Source organism: Leopardus geoffroyi, chromosome C2 (assembly GCF_018350155.1).
Source record: "Leopardus geoffroyi isolate Oge1 chromosome C2, O.geoffroyi_Oge1_pat1.0, whole genome shotgun sequence".
Taxonomy (NCBI): Eukaryota; Metazoa; Chordata; class Mammalia; order Carnivora; family Felidae; genus Leopardus; species Leopardus geoffroyi.
The window spans coordinates 157327671-157353053 of record NC_059333.1 but is presented as its reverse complement, the minus strand read 5'-3'; the positions used below and the strand labels follow the sequence as shown (position 1 = coordinate 157353053).

Here is a 25383-nt window from a genome sequence, read left to right as displayed (position 1 = left end):
TTATAATGAGGCAGTAGGAATAACGGGACCAGAATCGCAGTTTGTTGCCTCCCGGGACTGTCCTGCTTTCAGAACCTCTGTTTTGCTCTCCTCTGGTGGCGGTCCACTTCTCTCAGCCTGTACGTCCCTTCTACGTCTTAGCAGCCTTCTTTATCAGCGGTCTTCAGCAAGCACTGTCTCCACTTTAGTCAGCAACTTGCTCGCTCCTGGTAGTTCTGGCTTAACTCGCTCATGGTTCTGCTGTGCTGCTCTTTCCTTTTGAAATCCTCTCCTCTTTCCCATGGTCCGTCCTTTCTCTTTAAAGGACCTACTTCAGATTTCAGTGTCTGGGAGCTTTTCAGACCAACCTCAACCTGCTCTGAATTTTTCTTTACTCAGTGCCCTCTTCGGCAGCACATATACTAAAATTGAATTTTTCTTTACTCTATAGTTCTTATACTGTTAAATAGTCAATGAATTACATTAAGTTGCTTTTATAATTTTTCATATGTGTTTTCCATATATGTATATAGGCTTATATGTGTAGTGTTTTTTTCTGTCTTCTCATCTACTCTTTATGGTTATTTGTGTACATTAATATTAGTATCATTTTCACTTTGAACCCCAAGTGTCCATCATTTTCCTTGGTGAGATTCAAACTTGTTATTAATTCAGAGTCAGTGTAGTATAACGAAAATTTCATCACTGCTTTGCTAGTGTATACTGCCTACTTGTTACCCATATTGGGCTTTATCAACTTTACGTGTATAAAAGATTATCCCCACATTATTTCTAATTTGTATGATAGCTCCACAAGATAGGCAGTATATATTTGTACTCTTGTTTCATTTTGTTTTAATTTAGAGAACGAGAAAGAGCCAGCAGGGGAGGGGCAGAGAGAGAGGGAGAGCGGGAATCCCCAGCAGAGCCTGCCCGCAGGGCTCAAACCCACCTGCAGGGCTTGAACCTGGGAACCGTGAGGTCACGACCTGAGCCAAAATCAAGAGTTGGAGGGTTAACCAGCTGAGCCACGCAGGTGCCCCTCTGTGTACTCTTAAGGAGGTACAGTACTAAATGAAGAGCCCAGGGTTAGCTTTTTTGTTTTACTCTGTTTTATACCTAAGCCAAACCACTTTAGGAGCCCTTCACATGTGTTTATTTTTGAGGCGGGGGGGGGGGGCGGGGGGCGGGGGGGGGGGGGGCGGGGGGGCGGGGGGGGGGGGGGAGAGAGAGAATCCAAAGCAGCCTCCAGGCTCTGAGCTGTAAGCTCAGAGTCCGATGTGGAGCTCAAACCCACAAACTGTGAGATCATGACTTAAGCCGAAGTCAGACGCTTAACTGACTGAGCCACCCAGGGGCCCCTGAAGGTTTATTTATTTTTTTTTAAATAATGTCATCTTAGATGTATGTAACTTGATGTGAGTGATACTGTCTTTTGGTACACTTAGGTTATTAACTATCAAAGGTATTTTTTTTTTTTTTTATCTTTTTACATTAAAAGTGAAGAGATGTTTTAGGAAAATTGAGATTGATGTTCAGTTTTAGACAAAGTTCCAGAAAGAGTATGGGCTCTTTTGATGTAGCTCTTTTAATGTAAAATATTTAAAATTTCTTTTGTGGCCACAGATACTGTGGAAAAATAAGTTTTTCAAGCAAAAAAATATATCCGATTTACATTTAACAACGATCACCAACCCTGGTTTTGTGATAACTGAATTCAGTAAAGGACCTCATATTTTACAAATTTTAAGCAGATGGTTTTGACCCAAAATGGAATTGCAGAAAGAGTATTAGAATAATCGGGCTTCCTGCTCATCACTGTCGCATCTTGTAAAACGCGGGATGGTCTGTGTCTCGGACAGTGCTGAGAGAATAAGACACCGGCTGTGCTTTGAACTTCTCCGCTGTTTCACTGTTCGGGTTCCAGTCTGTGCAACAGGTTCTTACTGGCTGCACGGTAAAAAGCTCTGTTTTGGAGTCCCATAATTATCTGTTGAATATCCATCACGTTGAATGGTAGTTCAGGGCTCATTATTATACGTACAGATCTTTTGGGTAGACTGTTGACTCTTTCAAATGCTTACTATGGGCTTAGCACAAGTGGGTTTTGTTTTCGTTTTTTTTTTTTTCCAGTTTTACGTCATTCTGTCACTAGTCATGTGAGGTATAGGCCTGCACCCCTCCTTATTTTATTTTATTATTGTTATTTTTTTAAATTTTTTTTTAATGTTTATTTTTGAGACAGAGACAGAGCATGAATGGGGGAGGGGCAGAGAGAGAGGGAGCCTCCTTATTTTATAGACAAGGAAACTTTCAAATTCAGAGAAGTTTGCGGTCTTAAATAATTAACAACTGGTAAAACTAGGAATAAAATCTTGTTCTGTTTCACACCAAGAGAGTATGTATCAAAAAGGAACTCTAATGCAAAAAATTTATGGATTTTTTTTTGTTTAATAACTATAATGTTTATGTAGTGTCAGGTTGCTTTTGCTATTTATATTCTATAAAAGTTTAGTTTTTTGTCTTGAAGTGAGCCAAGACACTCACAGGTTGGTTTGGGCCAACATTTTAATTTTCTTTTTGGAGTTAAATCCCACCTCTCAAGAATGCAGTGGATATTTTTTTTCATACTCCTGTTGTGTGATTGTTAGCACACACAGACACACACACACGTACACACACATAGAACCCATCGATTACAAGTAAATGGAAGTAGTTATAACTGGGACCTAATTGTGTGGATTATTTAAATCCTGGTTTCAACTTGCCATTTTTGTGACTTTGGGCAAGGTATTTAATCCTTTTGGGCCTTCTCTATCAAATGAGCCTACTCTCTTTAATTGGGCTGTTATGAGGTTGACTTGAGATAATTCAATGCTTAGTACGGAATAATAGCTAACATTTATTAAGTGTTTATTACTATCTTCTGCCTCTCAGAAGCTATCAGAACCAGAGTCCCACAACAGCCAGTCCTACAGATGTCAATGGTTTTCTCTAATGTTAACAATACATCTAAGCGAGATGAAAAGTATTTATATTGTTCCAGCTGACAGGTACTTCAGTTGCCTCATGATGAGGCTTATGATTTTATGGCAAGAACTTTGTTTTCTTATACAGTCATTTCCTTGATTAAGCTTAGGTTTTTGGATAATATTCCATTTGGTATAGTGGGCTTCTCACTATAGTCTAATTTTCTTCCAAAAATAATGTAATTTTTTTTTTACCTTAAGTGTTGTTTATTATTACTAAACCAGTCTGGTTGTTATATTGTAGACAATGTTTATTGTAGAATATATTTGCATCAAATTATGTATACACTTAATTATAATTGTCTATAAATAAATGAGAGAAAATCCCTTTCTCTATCTTATTTCTTCTTCCTTCCCTTATTTAAACTAGGCCTCAACCTTCACTGCCTCAGGGAAAGGAAGGCTATAGCTATCGTGTCAAAAGAGAAACAAGTTAATTTCTTTGCCGTCCAACATGGAGGATGATGGGGGTGGCAGGTGACACACAGAGTACTTACTTAGTGCCCTTCACTCTAAGTTAAATGTATTCTCTCCTTAATTTTTAGTCACCTTTTGGGGTGAGCACTGCTGCAAACCTTTAGGAGCTGAGAAAGTAAAGACAAAAGGAGAGTAAATAATGTGGCCTCACACCTTGTAATACCACACGAGGGGCAGTGGTGATTTAAGGGATTACAAAAAGATAATTTTGACTGTGAGAGATTTCTGCCCTATGAGTGAACTTTAGAATCTGTGCCCTCTGAATTCTGCCCTCACCTCCCTTTCCCTTCACCCTCACCCTCAACAGATGTCATTTCTTTGTGGTTCTTTGTTGACTTACAGTTACAGAAGCCATTTTCATGAAAACTCTCCAAGAATAGACTCTCACCTGCCTTTCTTGCCTCCTTGCGTGAAACAGTGCCACAGTCTTGGACATAGTAGAGAAAAACTGTAATCCCGGGGGCCTAGGCTTTTATTTTTGTCAGAATAATATGTCATACATACATAAAAGTGCCTATCAAACGTGATCATAAACCAACACCTGCCTGTGCCCAGGTCGAGAAACCAGAACTCTGCCATCTTAGCTGCTTCCTCTCTGCGTTTCCTGATGCCCCTCCCTCCCTCTACCAGACGTTACCACTGACATGACGTTTCCACTGACATGACCATTCCCTTGCTGATCTGTAGAGCTTGACTAGCCATACACGTCTCTAAATAGGATAGTGTTTAGTCCTGCCTGTTTTTTGAACATTATCCTAAGTGGATATCATGCTGTAAGTATACTGTTGAACCTTCCTTCTCCGTTAGTTTTTATTGGACTCATGAGTAAAGAAAATAATTTGCTTACCTGATAACTTTTCATTTATGAAACGAGCTGATTATAATTTTGTAAACTATAGCTTATAATGGAGATGAATTATAAATATTTACTCTCTTCCTCCTGCCTTTCTCTAGTTATTGTAGCCTTAATAGACAGAATGGGAGATGCCAAAGACAAGGTTCGAGACGAAGCTCAGACTCTGATATTGAAGCTGATGGATCAAGTAGCAGCACCTATGGTAGGCCTACCTTTTAAATTTCGATTTTGCTAATCAGTGATGAAATATCGGGATGGATGGATGGTAATCACAGCGAGTCATGGAAGCCTCCAGGGACATGGAAGCTGAAATTGGAAACACTGAATCATTGTTAATGCTCTAAAGAAATGGAAATTTAAAGTAAAATGTCAGTGTTTAACATTGTGTTGTTTTGCTTTTTCCTATTTTCTACTCTTTGGCATTTTTTATAAAGCTGACTCAGATTCTGTTACTTGGACAATATGCTGAATATATTATTCTTTGGTTTCTCTTACCTGCAGGTTATACAATGTTCAGTGAGAAAGCTCCTTTTGAGAACTACTGAATGTTGTATTAATTACTGCGACTTTTACACTGACAAGAACAAAATTTTTTATTTAAACAGGTGGTTACTAATTAGATAAAGCATATATTCTAGGGCACTGATTTGTGTGTTATGAATATAGTAAAAAAAAAAAAAAAAAAAATTAGCCCTTAGGGAGATGTTTTGAAAGGAGACTGAAAATAAATTGACATGTAAATAAAGATTTATAGAATATCTCATGTTAAGTAGAAAAAAATCAGAATTTACAATATGTGCAATGTGTTATCACTTAATGTGTTGTCACTTAGAATACAGTTTTAAAATTATGTATTACATACGTTTTAGAAAAACATCCAAAGAGTGTTCAATTGTAAAACTAAACTGTTGGCCGAGATATTTTACACCTTAGAATGAAGTCCTTGCTAATAGTTTGGTGGGTATCCTTCAGCACTTGCTTAGTGGTTCAAATTTTAACTCCCTTTTGATGTGTTATTATAAATAGTACTATAAGTAACATCCTTGTACGTGTGTTTTTGGACATAAATATAAGTATTTATATAGACTGGTGTTCCAGAGATGGTGGTGCTGCATCAGGTTATTCACATTTCAGGTTTTCCAGGTAAACTTCCAGGTTACCTGCTAGAAAGTTTGGCAGAGAGTAATATTAGTAGAGCTGAACAGAGTCCAGGAAGAGAAGGGCGTGTGTGTGTGTGTGTGTGTGTGTGTATGCATGCGTGAATTTAATAAATGGAAAGGATGGTGTTTCTAACTGCAGAGAAAGGACTGATTGAGACAATTGGCTGTATGTTTGGAAAATAAAGTTGGATTATCTGTATAGGTTTATGTATGCTTTTTACAAAAGAGAATTATAGTAGGCAGCAATAAAATGACTTACCCAAATAATGTTTCTGTATTTGGATCCAGTGCTGAAGGAGAAAAGCCTGAATTATAAAATGTTGAAAAATCCTGTTCCATGTGACAGTCTGTAGTAGTTGCCAGGCAACATTAGACATTTTGAATGCTTACTGGACTACTGGGCTTATAATGGTAGCATTGTTGTCAAAGGTTTCTAAAGCTTAGAATTCTCTGTGCATGGAAATTGTAAGGTTTTTAGGTATTGGACATTGTTTTTCTGAGAATAATTGAAATCTAAAGTGAAAGATATTAAATAAAAACCAAAAAATGTGATTATAATATTAGAAAATGGGTGAGAGCAATGCTACTAGCACAAATTGGCTTAGAAAAACTGAGAAGTAAAATCTGATGGGAAAATTGAGTTCTCATGAAAGTTGGTGATAAGGTTGGGAATAGATAAAAGATTAAAGCATGAGTAATTTAATTTTTTGTTATTCTTGTTTACTTCTCCTTCAAATAGTACATTTGGGAACAGTTGACTTCTGGTTTTAAGCACAAGAATTTTCGATCTCGAGAAGGCGTGTGTCTATGTCTTATTGAAACCTTAAACGTGTAAGTTTTATGATTATTGAAAATAGTCAACTTGTTTTTCATTTTGCTAAAAAGAAAAAACAGTATCCATTTTGTAAAGCTCAAGGAAAGCTATGGAAATAACAAATTTTAAATTAGTTATTAATTGATCTCTGGTATGAGAGTTTTTATTTGATCTAATATCTTTGGCTGTTAATTTTTTATGTGTATGTTAATTTAAAACAACTAGTCAGTGATAAGTGTTTCTCTTTTTTTCTTAAATAAGTTGAGTAGTAGTTGCTACCCAAAATGGATGGTCATATAACAGGAATGCGGGTATAACTTAGGATCTTCTTCTGTTCTGGACCCAGTTTGGCATTGTTTTTAACTCAGTGGTATTTCAGATATTGTAGCTATTTCCCCCACCTAGGTTTTCTAAACCACTGTGGGTAGTTACCAAAATCATAGACTGACCAAGATTCGGCCAGGTAGCTAGACGGTGAATTGGGTAGCATTATGTAGAGCTCGGAAGCATAGATAACACAGAGCTCACAACTGCAGTCCGAAAAACTGGTAAGCCAGGGCTTTTGTTCCCTTTCTTGATTATGTGCTCAAGTTCTATGCAACAAGATAGGTGATCTATTGTAACTTTCAACTTTTCCTGTAGCGTTACTTCCTTTATTCTAACTATACCTTCATTTATTTTCTTTTACTCCTCTGTGGTCCTTTCTGCCATCTAGAGCTTGTAAGTGCATTCAGTCTGCACAACTTTTGTGGTTTTTGGCTCTCCTGTCATTTGCTTTCAACCCATGACCTCATCAAAATATTAATAAACATAAAGGTTTATTGGAATGCAAATTTATTGGAGACACAGCATCTAAAAATATCACTATTTTAAAGCAAAAGCTCAAATTTTCATGAGCGATTGATAGGTTGCTAGGTTTAAGAGTGCCATCGGTTGAACATTTTGTTCTGTTGGATCATGTGTCGACGGTTTTCATTGTCAGTCATGATTATTCACTTTTGCATATTTCACATTGTTTAGAATTAGTTTTTGCTTGTGTCTCACATCCTTCATGTTTTAATGATGTGTGCCCGTGCTGTCCACCATATTTGTCTTATTGATACAAACCAGAAGAAAGTATAGTTTGTTTACTGTTTGACTAACACCAAATTCTCTTTATTTTGTTTCAAATTTTATTTAGTTTTGGGGCTCGGCCGCTAGTCCTCAGCAAGTTGGTACCACATTTGTGTATCTTATTTGGAGACTCCAACAGTCAGGTAAAATTTTATTTACATTCAAGCGTTGACTACCTTTTTTGGCCACCTCTTCTTCTTAGGGCTCTTACTCCGTTTTTAAAAAAGAAGAGGGAGGGTGGAGGGGGTTGTGAAATCAAGATTTCGTGTCATTTTGCTCTTAAAATCCACCAGGTACTTCCTGAGAACACATTATATTCACTTCAGTTGCTCAAGTTTGTCACTCGTTTGACTGGCGTTAAGGATGTGTGGTGCTGAAAGGATAGTTCTCGGGTTTGAAAGATGGAGTGACAAAGAGCGTTCCTTTCCGTAGTCCCGCTCTTAACCGTGAGGACAGGTTGTCAGCCTCATTTCTTCATTCCTGAAAGTGGCTGCGTAACAACTTTTTGCCACAGAACCCTGTTTAACGAGAGAATTTGTACCAGTGGTATATCCCTTGCTAGAAATTTACCTGAGCTGCGTATGCTAGGCATAAAAAGGGAGCATTCTGGATCCTGTCCATCCTAGTGGAGTTGAATCTTGACTGTAACCTTTTTGGCACAGCTTGGGCATTTGGAATAACCCTGGATAAGGTTTTCCTTGCTACTAGGCCTGGCTCTGCCCCTGGAGGTTTGTAGAGTTTTACTTCCTCTTCATTTGCTTTTTGGCGGTGGGCTGGGCATGGAAAATATGGCCATCTTCCAAATTCCTGTCTTGAGGCCACATTTTTTTCTTTTAATTGTAGTAAAATATACACAACATAAAATTTACCATTCTGGTCATTTTTTATTAATGTTTGCTTATTTTTGAGAGAGAGACAGACAGAGCGTGAGCTGGAGAGGGTCAGAGAGAGGGAGACACAGAACCTGAAGCAGGCTCCAGGCTCCGAGCTGTCAGCCCAGAGCCTGACATGGGGCTCGAACTCACAAACCGCGAGGTCATGACCTGAGCCGAAGTCGGACACTTAACCAACTGAGCCCCCCAGGCGCCCCTGCCATTCTAATCGTTTTGAAGTGTGTAGTTCGTTGGCATTAAGTACACTGTTGTGCAGCCATCACCACAGTCTATCTCCAGAACTTTTTCATCTTCTCAAACCCGTACCTGTTAAGCAAGAACTCCCTATTCCCCCCAGTCCTCCAGCTCCTGGCAGCCACATACTACTTTTTCTCCTGTGAATTGTTACGCTCTAGGTATTTCACGAAAGTGGAACCATGTAATTTGTCCTTTTGTATTTAACATGTTTTACCTGGCATAACGTCTTCAGGGTTCTTCTGTGTTGTCATTTGTCCGATTTCCTCCTTTCGTTTTTAAGGCTGTATAATATTCCATTGTGTGTGTATACCACGTTTTCTTTATACATACGTCCATAGGTGGACATTTGGGTTGTTTTCATCTTTTGACCGTTGTGAGTAATGATGCTTTGCGCATTATTGAGTGTTGGGTTCGGACCACATTCTTGAAGGGCAGTTTTATTCCAGGAAAGCGTATTAACCGCAGTAATGATTTGTAATCATACAGTTACTGGCAGCTTTTATGCGGGCTTATTACAAATAGAAGGTTTTTTAAAAGCCACGTTAATAGCTTTTATTTACATGTTTTAGGTTTCTACGGAACCTTTTACAAGGTTTCTCTAGAGGTTTCTCTGCAGGCCCTCTTGGTTTTTGTTAATGACCTGCCAAAATCTTTCAGGGGTTTAGAAGCATTAAAACCAACTGAGAGCTTCAAGTTGGTGTGCGAGTGTAATGTTGCCTTGAGGTGAAGTATTTTATTATGTTTCATCTAAGGTGTTTTGTTTTGTTTTGTTTTGTTTTTTTTTAATTTCTGAATTCTTTGGCAGGTGAGAGATGCGGCAGTGTTGGCTGTGGTGGAGATCTATAGACATGTGGGAGAGAGAGTGAGGGTGGACCTCTGTAAGAGGGGGATTCCCCCCGCTAGGTAAGTCTCGCTACATTTGTTTATTTGCCACTCGTTTTAGAAGTTTACTTTCATGTGTGTATTTTAAATAGGTTCAATTTTCTGAAATTTTTTAAAATTCTAAAGATACAAAAAGATACGCATCTTTCTCAAAAATAAACAAACATTTAAAAAATAAAATTAAATAAAAAGTTCTTGAGATCTTGTAATTTTCTTGGACACTGGTTGATTATATATATACTCCTGTATTATTTCATATGTAATTAAATACCATGTCAGGTAAACTGTTTTTGGATACCAGGCAGTAATAATCATTACAGTATTTGGAAGATGCTTGAGCAAGATTATAGTAAAAATATTAATCCATTCATTAAGTAAATATTTTTTTTAGTGCCTCCTGTTGAAAGACACTATACAAGGAACTGGATAACAGAAAGCTATATAAGAATTAGTCACTACTCTTTTTTTTTTTTTTTTTTTTTTTGAGAGAGAGAGAGAGAGTGCACACGTGCACACGGGGGAGGGGAAGAGAGAGAGGGAGACACAGAATCTGAAACAGGCTCCAGGCTCTGAGCTGTCAGCACAGAACCCAACACAGGGCTCAAATTCATGAACCATGAGATCGTGACCTCAGCCGAAGTCAGCTGCTTAACAATTGAGCCACCCAGGCGCCCCTAGTCACTACTCTTAAATTGTAGTCAAATAAAAGGAAAATTAAGAATATCTGAGTCTCATCAATCAGGTCAGTAAAAATACAAATCCCATCGATAAGCTTCTCATATATCAACATTTTCTTCAGAGGTACTTTTTTTCTTAGTACTTCTCAGAGTTTCTATTTTTATTAAAGATCTTTTTTCAGGGGTCCCTGGGCGACTAAGTTGGTTAAGGATCCGACTTCAGCTCAGGTTGTGATCTCACAGTTAGTGAGTTCAAGCCCCATGTCATCCAGCTACACGCTGACAGCTCAGAACCTGGGGCCTGCTTCGGATTTTGTGTCTCCCTCTCTCTCTCTCTGCCCTTCTCCTGCTTGTGCTTTCTCTCCCCCCGCAGAAATAAACTTAAGGGCCAGCCGGGTGGCTCAGTTGGTTAAGCATCCAACTCTTGGTTTCAGCTCAGGTCATGATCTCATGGTTCTGTGAGTTCAAGCCCCACATGAGGGTCTGCACTGACAGTGTAGAACCGGCTTGGGATTCCCTCTCTCCCTTTTTCTTTCTCTCAAAATAAATAAGTAAACTTAAAAAAATAGGTTTAAAAAAAAAGATATTATTCCAATTAAATTTTTTTGTTATCAAATTTTAGTCCCCATTTTAAGGAAGGCTTGAAAGTTTTTTTGTTGTTTTTTTTTTTGTTGTTTTTTTTTAATTTTTTTTTTTTTAACGTTTATTTATTTTTGAGACAGAGAGAGACAGAGCATGAACAGGGGAGGGGCAGAGAGAGAGGGAGACACAGAATCTGAAACAGGCTCCAGGCTCTGAGCTGTCAGCACAGAGCCCGACGCGGGGCTCGAACTCACAGACCGTGAGATCATGACCTGAGCCGAAGTCGGACGCTTAACTGACTGAGCCACCCAGGCGCCCCTTTGTTGTTTTTTTTAACTTTTTATTACGGAAAATTTCAAACATGCTTAAGTAGGCAGTAGTATAATGAACCTTCATGTACCCATTACACAGCTTCAACAATTAACAACTCATGGCCAGTTTCATGTTATACTCTTACCTACTTACTCTTGTCCTGTATTCTTTTGAAGCATAGCCCAAGTCATGATGTTTCATCTGTAATTATTCAGAAATTGAAAAAGAGGTTTTTTTCCAGTCACGACCATAATACCGTCATCACAAGTTAAAAATTTTTTGCAAATAATTCTATAAGTCAAATATCCAGTCAGCATTCACATTTCCAGTTGTTTCAAAGAACCCAAAAAACAAATTTCCAGTTGCTTTAAAAAAATTTTTTTATTACGTTTCTTTATTTTTGAGGGGCAGAGAGAGACAGAGCATGAGTGGGAAAGGGGCAGAGAGAGAGGGAGACACAGAATCCGAAGCAGGCTCCAGGCTCTGAGCTGTCAGCCCAGAGCCCAACGCGGGGCTCAAACCCACGAACTGTGAGATCGTGACCTGAGCTGAAGTCGAACACTCAACCGACTGAGCCACCCAGGCACCCCAATTTCCAGTTGCTTTTAAACATCATAAGTATGTGTCTGTTTTTGTTTGTATCAATACCCAAATGAAGTCCCGCAATTAGCTGGTATGTTCTTACAAGTCTTTCCAAATCTTTATGTACCTCCAACACTTTTTTTCCCTTGTGTTTATTTGTTCAATAAGCCAGGCAGTTTATCCTGTAAAGTTTCCCGTGTTCTGAATATTGCTAGTTCCTTTCCTGTGGTTGTGGTTTAAGATATTCTTCTGTCCTCACCCCCTGTAACTTGCTGGTTGGATCTGGAGGCTTGATAGATTTTTGGTGGTGTAGGGTGGTGTCAGGAAAAGCCAGACCACTTAAGAGGTGGTGGTCTATTCTGTTGTCGTAACTCTCTTCCTGTCTGGCTGTGTCTCTTACCATGTAGTTTTTTCCCAGTACCGATTATTTTTTGGTAACAAGATCGTACATGGAATATGCATTATTTTGAGTGCTTCTTCATTTTCTACTTACAAAGCTAACAATTTCATTTGAGTAAAGTACGTTATTTTATGTGAATGAGAGAATTGACGTTAATGTAATATATTTATGTGTATGAGTATGTGCATATATGTATGTATATATGTTACGTTATATATATTTTAAAATTTAGGGACGCCTAGGTGGCTCAGTCGGTTAAGTGCCTGACTTTAGCTCAAGTCCTGATCTCAAGGTTCTTGGGTTTAAGCCCCATGTCGGGCTCTGTGCTGACAGCTCAGAGCCTGGAGCCTGTTTCAGATTCTGTCTCCCTCTCTCTCTCTACCCCTTGCTCGCTCGCTCTCTTTCAAAAATAAAACATTAAAAAAATTAAAAATTTATATTGAAATTACTTTTTATTAAATAATTTTACAATTTTATTCAAGTATGGCATCATACAGAAAAATATGTAACTCATAAGTATGCAGCTGTGTAAATGATCACAAAGTGAATATACTCATGTATCTACCACACAGGTGGCAAAGTAGAACATTATAATCATCCAGAAGCCTCCCCAAATCCTTTTTAATTCTTGCCTTTTCTGTCCTTCCCAAAAGTAACCATGATCCCGCTTTTTATCACTATAGTTTCATTTTGCCTGTTTTTGAATTTTATATAAATGGAATCATAAAGTATGTGTTCTTTTGTGTCTGCCTTCTCTCAGTTAATTTTTTTTTTTTTAATTCATTTGGGTTGTTGGATCTGGTTACAGTTGGCTTATTTTCATTGCCATATAGTTTTCCATTTTACAAATAGATTATACTATGAATCCATACTAATGATGGGCTTGTGGGTTGTTTTCAGCTTGTAGCTTTTTTGGATAATGCTATTAAAAACATTCTTGTACATGTCTTTTGGTGTGCGTATGTATTCATTCTCTTAGAATATGTCTGAGAGTGAAATTGTTGGGCCATAGGGTATGTTCACCTGTAATTGATATTGACAAACACTTGTCCAGAGTGGTTGTACCCATTTGTATTCTTACTGGCACTGTTTGCAACTTCCTATTAGTCTATATTTTCACTGCTACTTGCCTAAATTATTAGTCTTATTTTTACTAACTTTAGATTTCTGGTGAATGTGTTATGGTCTGCATTTTTCTGATTACTAATAAAGAAGATCACCGTTTAATGCATTTATCAGTCATTTGGATATGTTCTTTTAAAGTGTCTTTTCAGGTCTTTTGCCTGTTTTTAAAAAATTCGGTGGTCTGTCATTTAAAAAAATTGATTATTAGAACTTTTAAAAAATATGTTCTAGATACAGGCCCATTGTCAGCTATGTATATGCTTCAGATATCCTCTCCCACCTTATGACTTGCCTTTTTACTTTCTTGGTGATGTCTTTTCACGTACGTGAGTTTTAAATTTCATGTAGTTTTCAATCATTTCCTTTACAATTAGACATTTTTGTGCCTGGTTTAAGAAATATTTACTTACCCTAATGTCTTAAAGACATGCTCTGGGTAATTGTCTTCAAGTTTCATTCACATTTAGATTTATAGGCCATGTGGTATTTTCCTTGAAAATGGTGTGAGATAGGGGTGCAGATACATTTTTTTTTTCCATGTGGGTGTCCACTTGACCCAGACCACTTATTGAAAATGTCTTTCTTCAGTGTTCCTTGTGTTTATAAATTAAGCGTCCATATATGTGCTTAGGATTTTTGCATTTATGCTCCAAGTAAGATTAATGTGTAATATTCCTTTCTTCCCAAGTTATGTTTTATAAGTAACTTTAGTTGTTAGGGGAAACTCCTTAGGTGCTTTTTCTCCCCCCATCAGAATCAACTTTAAGGGTTTTATCATACCTGGATAGCTCATGCTAATGTTCTTACTGAAATAAGCCAATGACTTATTAACCGTGTCCATTCTTCTTGTTTCTCCAACCTCTAAGCGGGCTAGTCACTCGACAGCTCAGGAGTCTGAGACCAGAGCAGAGACAGGTAGTTGGTGAGAAGCTGAGGCTTTCTGACTTCCGGCCCACAGTTCTTTCCTCAGTGCTGTGCTCGTGTTGTTCTTCTCCATGATGCTTCTCTGCCGGGTAGTACGGAATGGGAAGGACTCTGTGTAGGTATAAGGTGTGATGAGCTTTGCTTCAAGCATGCACAGAGTGTCTTCTATCCTTTTAGCATATGATGACTGACTATTTTGTAGGCACTATTTCGAATCTTCAAAATACTGGACCCATTTATATCAAAGAATCTAAAACTTTCATAAGGTAAAATATGAATGGCTGTTTGGTTTACTTCTTTCTTCGAATAATGTTCCACTGTTGCCCTCTTTCCACCAGCATTTATTCTCAAAAGTTAACTTTATATCGAATATTAAATTTCTTTGAGAATTATATTTTTTAATCATATAGTGGTCATGAAAGTTTAATTTTCAGAAAGGATATTTCTGTTTCTCAAATGCTGCTCTCTTTGTGATTTCCAAATTTCCTGTTGGATACAACTCTTTAGGGTAAATTTCTGGTTTTGCCCACCCTTATTTCTGTCAAAGACCTTCTTCTTTATTAAAATAGCTAAACGTAAGTAGAATTTATAAAGCCATTGAATCAAATAGTTTTAAAATAATAATTAAAATTTTTTTCTTCCTTTGTCAGCTATTTTTTTTTTTTTTTAATTTTTTTTTTCAACGTTTATTTATTTTTGGGACAGAGAGAGACAGAGCATGAACGGGGGAGGGGCAGAGAGAGAGGGAGACACAGAATCGGAAACAGGCTCCAGGCTCTGAGCCATCAGCCCAGAGTCCGACGCGGGGCTCGAACTCACGGACCGCGAGATCGTGACCTGGCTGAAGTCGGACGCTTAACTGACTGCGCCACCCAGGCGCCCCTGTCAGCTATTTTTAAAAAGATAAGGCCTGGTGCTGTGGTAGTGGCATTAACACTAGGCATGTGACCAGTGTAAGAGTCTAGAAATAAACCCTTACATTTATGGCCCGTTGATTTTTGTCAAAAGTACTGACACCACTCGGTGGGAAAAGAATAGTCTTTTCTACAAATGATGCTGTAAAAACCGAATTTCCATGGGCAATAGAAAAAAGTTGGGCTTCTTCACACCAAACCCCCAAATTAACTCTAAATGGATCGTACAACTAAATGTAAGAGCTAAAACGATAAAACTTAGAAAATGCTAGGCAGTGGTTTCTTACATATGCATAAGCGTAAGCATAAGCAGCCAAATTAAAAATAGATATATTGGGGTGCCCGAGTGGCTCAGTCGGTTAAGCATCTGACTCTTGATTTCAGCTCAGGTCATGATCTCACAGTTTGTGAGATCGAGCCCCGTGTCAGGCTGTGTGCCAACAGCGCAGAACCTGCTTGAGATTGTCTCTTTCTCTCTGCCTCTCCCCCACTGATGATCACTCTCTCAAAATAAATAAATAGGTATATTGTACTTCATCAAAATACAACCCAACACTTGGGCTTCAGGGGATACCATCAAGAAATCTGAAGAAAACCCACATAATGGGGAAAATATTTACAAATCATACATCTCATAAAAGACTTATGTCCTGAGTATATAAATAATCTATAAAAAACTTCTACAATTCAACAGTGAAAGGACAGATAACCAATTTTAAAAACAGGCAAAGGATTTGAATAGAAGAAATACAAATGGCCAATAAACCCATAATAAAGATGTTCAGCACCATTAGCCATCTTGAGAAATACAGATCAAAACTACAGTGAAATTTGTTATTTTGACTCTAAACTTAAATGTGGACTTTGGTTAGAGTTGCTTTTCCAGTTCTATACTGAAGCTTTACTGGTTGGTCTCTGTCTTTCTCCTGAGTCAGAACCTTCCTAGAACCTTACTGGCCTTTTGGACAATCCGGCTTCTTTGTACTTTCTTTCCACTGAATTTTATAATTTTTTTTCTTCCTGAATTACTTAAAAGATCCTCATCTCTTCTTTCTGCCCTTATTCCTTTGCCATCGGATTATATGTGCAGTGATCTTCCACTATGAATAAGCTAAATAGTTATATGGAGCTTTGTATTATTTGAGACTTAATGATCAGGGATGAGGGCAATCTGGCGAGGGCCACATAGAAAGAAAATTACAGTATGTTTAGTTTTTTCTTTTAAAGATCATAAGGTGTGGGGTGCCTGGGTAGCTTGGTTGGTTGAGCGTCTGACTCTTGATTTTGGCTCAGGTCACGATCTCAGGGTTGTGGGATTGAGCCGCGTGTCGGGGTCCTGAGGCTGAGCGTGGAGCCTGCGTAAGATTCTCTTTCTCTCTCTCTCTCTCTCTCTCTCTCTCTCTCTCCTCTCTCCTCTCTCCTCTCTCTCTGTCTCTCCCCCTCTGCCCCTCCCCCTCCTACCCCACTCATACACGTGCAGGATCTCTCTCACTCTCTTTCAAATAAAATAAAAATACTAAAAAAAAATAAAGATAGGAAGGTGTGAACTTCTTACAAAATTTTAAACAGGGAACTAAAATCCTTTCAGTGAATACTAAGCAAATGTCAATGTTTCACGTGGAAGTTGGTCAAGTGAGAAGCATTAGAAGGAAAGGGGGACTGGGGGTGCCTGGCTGGCTCAGTCAGAAGAGCATGTGACGTCTTGATATCGGGGTGGTGAGTTTGAGCCCCATGTTGGGTATAGAGATTACTTACATGAATAAATAAAAACTAAAAAAAAAAAAAAAGAGACTGAGAAGAGAGAGCAGGATAGTTATAGGAAGCTAAGTGAGGGTTGGCAGCAGGATAAAGGGTGTGAGATAAGCTCAGTGTGCATCTCTCGTAGCCCAACCCAGTTTCAAAGACCTTTGGGTGATATCTTCCACCTTAACTAAACCTCCCTCCCTCCTTCCCCATTACCATTATATTTCCCTAGAATTTCAGCTTATTCCCCCCCCCTCCTTTTTTAAATTAAAGCTGCCCGTAGACATTTCTTGCTGTATGTTTTGTCTGCCGACCTTAATTCCTTACCAATTCTCTTCTCAGCTTTCTATCGTCAGTTTCTTACTCCCACTTTGCTACTCTAGCTGTATGTTAATTTCATACTTCTTAACATCTTTGTTCTGCCTTTTTCCCCAAAGAGCTCTCCTGGATCCTCTCCTTTCTGTTCCTGTCTGTCTGGTCTTCATTCCCAGGTCCCACCTTCCGGTTCCAGGGTTTCTTCCCGCATTTCGTCTTGCCCACCTCTTTTCTCTGGGCAACCTGTCTGCTGTCTGCTCAGTACTCTGGAAGAGCTGTAAATGAGCAACCTGTGTCTTTAAACTGAAGTCCTTCTAGATGTGTGAGTTTTTAATGTGTGTTTATTTTTTGAGAGAGAGTGCATGTGTGCACGGGAAGGGCAGAGAGAGGAGGACAGAGGAACCAAAGCAGGCTCTGTGCTGACTGCAGAGAGCCTGATGTGGGGCTCGAACTCCCGAACTGTGAGATCATGACCTGAGCCAAAGTCGGAGGCTTAACCCACAGAGCCACCCTGGCACCCCAGATGTGTGAATATTTTTATTTGTTGAATTTAATGGGGGTAGGAGGTGAGGTTAAGGTTTGGAAATCTCATTATGATGAGTTCCTAGAAGGTTTTCAGCTAAAATAAATATATGTATTTTTAAGACCAAAAGTATCCTCAATTTACAAGTAAATGACAGAATGTGGACCAACGCTTAACTAAGGTTGTAGAAATGACACTGACAAAAACAAAGGTGAGTCAGAGAACAACATCTGGCAAGGAAAAAAAAAACCATGACAACGGCCCTCTTCCTTCCCCAAATCTCTAAGTCATAACTTTAAGAATAAACCATAACATGATATAGTGGAAAGTAAAGGCAAAGTGAACTAAAAAATAGTGCTGTCAACATGATTGCCTTTGGATCTGAAGAAAGATTATATATAAATACAAACCATCAGAAAGCATATGGTTTAAAAACTTGGATGGTGGGATTGTGTTTTGGGTTTTTTTCCTTTGTTCCTAATTACATTTCCTAGCTTTCTTTTATAATGAATGTACATTGCTGTTGTAATAAGAAATACATTTTAGCTAAAAAAAAAAAGGGGGGGGGGATAGAAGTATAGAAAGTAATTCTGAATATAAAATCAGAAGCACTAATGGAATTGGTATTGAATGAAAACAGGTTAATAGAGAAAATGTCAAATTATCAGCCATACCTGCATCACTGTAGTTTCTGACATTTCATATCATTGTTTTTATGTTTGCCTTAAGTTTCCTTTGCATGATTGTATGTACTTTGTTTCTTTCTCTTTTTATATTAAGTATAATTTATTGTCAAATTGGTTTCCATGCAACACCCAGTGTTGATCCCAACGGGTGCCCTCCTCAATGCCCATCACCCGCTTTCCCCTCTCCCCCAGCCCCCATCAACCCTCCGTTCGTTCTCAGTATTTAGGAGTATGTACTTTTTAAAGATGTGTTGGTGACTGAGTGGATTTATTAGGAGGTTGTAACTAAAAGATTTCTTACGGGTTTGGAAAAATAATTTTATGAGGAAACGCGAAGCTGTGTGCGTGGAGATGTGCCTGTGTTAGGTTCCTTCTCTACTCATGAGGGATGGGCTTTGTGTTTTCTCTCAGTGAGTGAGATCATTGTTAGACAGAGTCGTGTAGAACTAACTGAATCCCTGACCTTATTTCTCTCAGGGAGATAGTGAAGGAAATTCTATTTAAACTGTAAGTAAACAAAATGTGTTCTTTATTCCCAGATTAGAGATGATTTTTGCCAAATTTGATGAAGTGCAAAATTCAGGCGGTATGATTTTGAGTGTCTGCAAAGGTAAGAATAATTAAGTTATCCCAGTTCTCAAACATTTCTAAGATTATTTAGCCAAGTTTTAGAGACTGAAACATGTTTTCAGGTCAACTGTTTTATCACTGATTCAGCAGATATGATTTTGTGGCCTGAAGCTTAGTTAGGAGATAATAACAAAGTCTTTCCATACTGCTGACCATTCGCTGTCCTCTTGACTCTTTTGGAGTAACTGAAAATTTAATTATGGGTCAAAGGGGTAAAATGATACTGTTGTTTTGCCTGAGTTTTTGTATCTTCTGAGTTGAAGAAACGTTGACCCTCTTGCCTTCTGTGTTTCATGAATACAGTGGTTTTTTTTCTCAGAGTAGTTGTTTTACTTAGTTGTTAGAAGTTGTGGGGTTGGTGGGTTCTGTCACACCTACCTGTAGACTTGATAGTGGTGAAGAGACATAGATGTAGGGACTGCACCAGCATAATCGTCTTTGGCTTCTCAAGTAGAATGAGACCGCGTTGGAATTCAAAGCGGTTTCAGGTTAATATCTGGCACTCACTCGGTTTTGTGGTTGCTCTTCTTTTTGTAAGGTTGTGAGATTGTGTTTGCTTTTATTGGGCGGCATTTACTTAGACTTCAGGTTGTAAATAATAATTAGCCACATATGTGAAGAATATCTTCTACGTCCGAAGATAGTTATAGGTGGTTTTTCCACCTAGGAAAGTAGGCTCCTATAAAAGAGAACGTGGTTAGCTTTAGTAATGTAAGTGATGTTGGGGGAAATATTGGGTGTGTGAGTTGTTATATAGTCAAATAATGGGAAAACTAGTTGCTAATATAATATAGTTCCTTTTTTCTGGATGAAACCAAGACTAAGCCTTGTGTTGCAGGAAGGCAGATGGAGTGAGAGTTTAGTGCTAAAAAGATTGTCTACCCTAATCTAAACTTAGTTCCAGAAGCATAAATTGACTTCAGCGCTACCAGTCCTGACTGCCAGCTGTTTCTCACTCTTCCCTGAATAGAAGGTGTTTTAAGTACCTTATCCTTCTTTTTCTAGCAGTTACCTCTATTTCTATAGAAACCAGAAACAGCAGGAATTTGGATAGTTGTTAAAATTCCTTGGATTGGGATGGCTGTGTTTTCATACGATTTCTAGTGCATCCTCACCTGCGTATTCCAGACTCTGTAGTTACAACTCTAAGAAAAAAGTGTCTTGCATATTATAAATTTAAGATATTTATTATATGAATACAGCTTATTTCAAAAGTGTGATCTCTTGTGTTTTGTGAAGTTATTTCTGTTACCTTCGAAATTGATTTTGTATTCTCTATTCTGTTAGCTCCCATTTCTTTTTCTCTTGTTTATCTCTTCATAAACAGGAGGTTTGGGGTCAGGATCTGGCATTTATTTGTCTTGGAGATTATCATCTGAATATTTCAAGTGTGGTCAAATGTGAACATTAAAGTTTGATTTATGTATGTATATACAGTAGGATGTAGAAATAGGTCAGGATGGGTTTGAAGACAGTGTAATGCTGTCATTGAAAAACACTTTCATGGATTTGTTAATAAGGGAAGAGACTAGAAGAGGGAAGCCAAGTCCCAGGTCATATTGCCAAGTCCCAGGGCCCAGGTCTCTCTTCTACCTTGTCTGTATTCTCTCTCAGTAATGTAATTAAAGCCTTTGGGCTGAAATGATAACTTTGCTGTTGACACCTGACTAAATGTGTGGTTCTGTGGCCCTCGTTCGTCTGTCTAATGCTCTAGTTTGGGTAGTCTGTGGCCTCGATGACATTCCCATTGGGGTGCCTAATAGGGATCTCCGAAAGTGGGAAGCCCGTTGTCATTTCCTTCCCCTCAAACCTGCGGTTCCCCGTTTACCCGTTTCAGTCAGTGCTGCCACCATCAGCTCAGGCTAGAAACCTGAATTGACCGCCCGTCTGTCTACCTTTAAAATCCTAATACATCCAAAATGTGTTCGTTTTTTTTCCTGTCTCCACTGCTAAAACCCCACTGTCAGTCTTCAGCTTCTACCTGGATGACTGCAATAGAAACCTGGTCCATGTTTGCACTTTAGAATCTATTTTCTACCCAGAAATGAGAATAATCTTAAAATATAAATTAGGTATCATCACAACAGTGAGGAAGACAAAGTTTCTGCCTCAGGGAGCCTACACTCTAGCAAGGGAGCTAGATTATAAACAAGTGAATGAATGAATATCCACAGTGATTACAGTTGGTAATGGGAGAAATACAACTACCCTTGGTTTAATGAAATTAAATTATTCCTAAAATTCTTGCCGCTAAGTGAAAACCACTAATTGAAATTATTTCCACTAACATTATGGATTATGTAATCCCAACCTAGGATAATGAGTAATTTTTTTTAAGTTTATTTATTTTTGAGAGAGAGAGAGAATGTGGAGTAGAGGCAGAGGGAGAGGGAGAGAGAATCCCAGGTGGGCTCCACGCTGACCTAGTGCAGAGCCTGACACGGGGCTCAAACTCATGAACCGTGAGATCATGACCTGGGTTGAAATCAGGAGTCAGATGCTCAACCAGCTGAGCCACCCATGCACTCCGTGAGTAATTTTTGAGTAATTTTTATAGGTAGAGAAATATATCAATTGAACACTGAAAACAAATTTTTGTAAGTAACAATTTGAGGGCAAAAATTTTGTACCCAAAGTAATAGTTGTTTTTGTTTTTTTTTAATTTTTGCACGATTTTTCCCTACAAAATGTTCAGCCCTTATTGGCTTATTGTAATTGTGTACCCAGCCTAAAACGTTAAAATTATAGAACAGGAAAGCATTTTAGGGCAGAGTAAAGGCTCAACACAAAACTTGTGCAGATAGTTCCTGCACATAACAGACTGAAAAGCCATTGAAGATACTTGATGGACATATATATGCAAAGCAAATTGTTGTGAGTTCACCCAAACATGACATTCAGTTCAGAGTTGTTCCATATGATAGTCTAGAAACTATTACAGTAAATAAAATTTCTTAGTGTGACTTTGCCTAAAATAATAATGAAACCTCACACTTCTTTTTTTGATTTAGAATGTTTTGGGATGAAAAATTCATTTTAGTAAACATAGACAAAAATAAAAACAATAAAACCCAGAGGATTTGTTATAAAGGTGGTATAATGTTTTAAGAGTCATTATAGCTGAAAGTTGTCATCTGAACTGTCATTAAGTGAAGTAAATAGGGTATAGACATGGTGAATAACTCAGTGATGCCCCTTTAGACATAATTAGTGGGGCAAGCCTCTCTGAGAGTTGACATATTTGAATTATGACCTGATAAATGAGAATGAGCTAGTCATGGGATAAATGGTAGGAAACGTGCTTTGGGTAGAGAAAATGTGACCATAGAGGCCCAGAGGTAGAAAAGGACTTTTAGGGCTGGCTGGAGCCCAGTGATGCTAGCTAGGGGTAAGTGGAAGGAAGACTATGTATCATCAGGAGCTGGAAGAATAAGCAGGAAGCATGACACGAGGGCCTTGTTGTAAGCTTCGGAGGGGTTTTGATAGACCCCTGGGAGGAGGAAGCATTTTCAGCTGGAGAGAGACGTGGGGAGTCGGGAGTGATGCGATCTAACCCTACCTTACATTTATTTACTGTTTGAAGCAATAGTCTTGTTCATTTTTTCTCTTTAGTCTGCCTCTTCTCCCTTATCATGTCTCGGTGTACAATTTTACATTTCATGCTTTTGTCTCTGGTTTCTTTCAGAATTGCCGTATCTGTACTCTTTTTCTTTCATGTTAATTTTTGAGAGAGACAGAGAGAGCAGGTGAGGGACAGAGGGTCTGAAGCAGGCTCTGTGCTCACAGCAGAGAGCCTGACGGGGGGCTCTAACTCACAAACTGGGAGATCATGACCTGAGCTGAGGTTGGACACTGACTGAGCCACCCAAGCGCCCCTCTGTATTCTTGATTTCAGTTTTGGTTGAATTCTTTGACTCGGTTTTCAAGAGAATTAGTTCAGCACACTCAAATCACAAAGTAAAATTATGTCATCAGAGATTTGAGCCTATCATTTAGTTTAGGAAGGCAAGAAATGCACATTTTTTTTGTCTGGAGGGTTCTCCAAGTCTGACTTTAATTCTCATATTACAAAGTAAGTTAGGCAGAATCCCTGAGTACAGTGGAATTCCCTCTGCTGTTATAAGGAAACTGAGTTTACCATTAATCAGATCAAGGCTGGAAGGAGGCAACACCAGCCCTGGAGGAAGGAAAAGGGTGAGGGTTGCAGGCTCCCTGTGATTATGGCTGGGCCTGTTGTTGTCATGGAGCTTTCTAGACTGTCTCCTACGCTGAGATGTAAACACCAACAGTGTTGGTGGCTGTGACTGCAAGTCTTTTTCTCTTTCACTGTGAAAAAACTGTGCATAATTCTGATCTGTCTCATGTGTGCAGGACCTAATGAAATCTTGGGGTGAAATCATTGTAAAATATTTCCCAGCTTCTCTATTTGAAACAGTTGCTAGGAAAAGAATTGCTCTAGGAGGCTGGCAGTAAAACAAAGCATAGAAATCCGGCTTTGGAATTACCTTGATACTTGGCAATAAGGTAACTTTGAAGTCTAGTTTTTTCTGGGCTTGTAACATAGCCTTTAGTGAAAAGCAAAGAAGCCCTTTTCTTCGATTGATTTTAAAACGTGTCTGTTTGTGACCACGAGCCCCGGGGCCTTCCCGGAGCTTGACAATGTGCTGATGGTTGTGCAGCTTGGATGGAGGGCGCTCCGAGTCCCGCAGCTGCGCACTGGCTAGGTTCTGTCTCCACCAGAAGCAAGCTTTGTTCCGTGTGGCTCTGCTGTCCGCACACAGAGCAGCCTTTGATGGGCTGCCTTTGACGTGATTTGTTTACGGCAGCCAGAAATGCTTCCTGCATAATGAGAGCAGTTAATCATGGAAACTGGGCTGTTCCTGTTTGTGCACTTCTAGCAGTCTTCTGTTGTAAACATTAAAAGGTAACGACAAAAGGATGAAGACCTTTTTAAAAGGCACAAATCAGTTAATCCGTCAGATCATGTGATTGCTACTGATTACACGGATATCTTTAGAGAAGCAGAAAATGATTGCTGAACACATGCCTTGTGTTTTGATGATTGCATTAAAAGTCCCCCAGTGGGATGGCGTTTATTGGCTCCCAGAGCTGTTCTTGCATTAAATTCCAGGCAGCCGGTACAGGGAGAAGCATCGTCACCTGTAGGTAACCGCATGTGTGCAGTTAGGGGATAATCTTGATCCCGCTCCGCTGGGTTCCACCAAAGAGGCCAGGGTTTCCGCAAGACCCCAGACTTTTATTTTGAAGTGGAGCAGCAGCTGTTGGCGATCGCGGTGCAGAGCTGCGGCGCGGCCTGGGTCACACAGTGCTCGCTCCGGGTGTCTGCGGCTGCAGGCCGAGCCAGTGGCGCAGGCACCGAGCCGCGTTTGTTTGCTGTGCCGTCCGACCCCTTGGTTCCATAAGGCTCCCGGGACCCTCCGAATGGCTATGGGAGATGGTGAGTAAGGTCTCTTCTCCTCTTCCGCTTGCGTTCTGCACTTCCTTTGAAAGTGACGGTCATTTGCTGTGTGAGAAATACCTTTCTCCCCCGAAGCACGAAGGACACTTGCGTGTGTGCGTGTGCAGTCGTGTGTGCATGTGTGTAGCATTCTTTTCTGCTTGATACGTCCGGACGGGATCTCGCAGATGTGACAGTTTACCTTGCAACCCAAGCGAGCTCTCAGGCTCTGGTGGTGGATGCGAAGGGAAATCGGAAGAAACATGAATATGTGCAAAACCTTGGAAGAGAGAACACGGCCCTTTGAAGAATGACAGGTTTTGGCAGGGAGCTTTGGTTAGCGAGCCCGTCCTCTCTCCTGCTGGAGATGACAAGTAGAATTCTGTACTGATAAAGTATTTAAAGAAGCAAAATGGCTTGCCATAGACACCGTTTTAATTACCGTGCTTGGGATTTGTCAGTGTCCCTACTAAATCGCTCTCTGGAAAATACTTAGTTTTTTTCAGGTCCTGTGTAGGGTATAATTTGATTAAAAATTGATTTTCCCAGTGTTTTATTATAGTAAGATTAATTTTTAAAATATTTCTATAGTGCTTTATAGTGTTCCAAAGCACTTTGGTATACTTAGTATACATTAACTCCTCAGGTACAGAGCCAAATGAGGTGTACAGAGTATCTTAGTATTTCCATTTCACAGATTGGGAAACTGAGGCTTGCTGACGTGTTAAGTTCCACATCTAGGCACGGAGAGCGAACCAGAACCGAATCTAGAACCTCAAGTTGTGTTTGCTGTTGTCCTTCATAACACTTCCTACTGGACGGTGTTTTTGTTTGTTTGTTTTTTTCATTATTAAAGCTTTTGTTAAGATGCTTAGAGGTATACTTCATAATCTCATCAGTACCAGAGATGTGTATGAAGGGGAATTTGAAGTTCCTCCAAAATATTGTGTATATTTTCCACTGGGTTCTTAAGGAAGACTGGTCTGTATTCAGAAGTTTTAACTCTAACAGTTTTATCCTTCCTTATGACAGTATAATGACTCAAACTCTCAGGAGTTGGTCCCCTTGGGGC

The 25383-nt window shown here is 39.2% G+C and overlaps 1 protein-coding gene across 36 annotated transcripts in view; it reads left to right on the top strand.

Moving 5' to 3' along the window:
• The window catches only part of CLASP2 (cytoplasmic linker associated protein 2), a 182152-nt gene that overhangs the window by 15633 nt on the left and 141136 nt on the right, over window positions 1–25383 (top strand). For 30 of the 36 annotated variants that reach the window (XM_045436717.1, XM_045436723.1, XM_045436720.1 and 27 more), the window contains exons 3-7: window positions 4440–4543; window positions 6241–6332; window positions 7496–7571; window positions 9364–9461; window positions 18763–18833. In XM_045436717.1, the coding sequence (XP_045292673.1) occupies window positions 4440–4543; window positions 6241–6332; window positions 7496–7571; window positions 9364–9461; window positions 18763–18833 (441 nt within the window). Of the gene's footprint in view, window positions 1–4439; window positions 4544–6240; window positions 6333–7495; window positions 7572–9363; window positions 9462–18762; window positions 18834–23706; window positions 24312–25383 lie in introns of those variants that run through there. The other 6 variants (XM_045436750.1, XM_045436749.1, XM_045436739.1 and 3 more) reach the window with 5 other exon arrangements.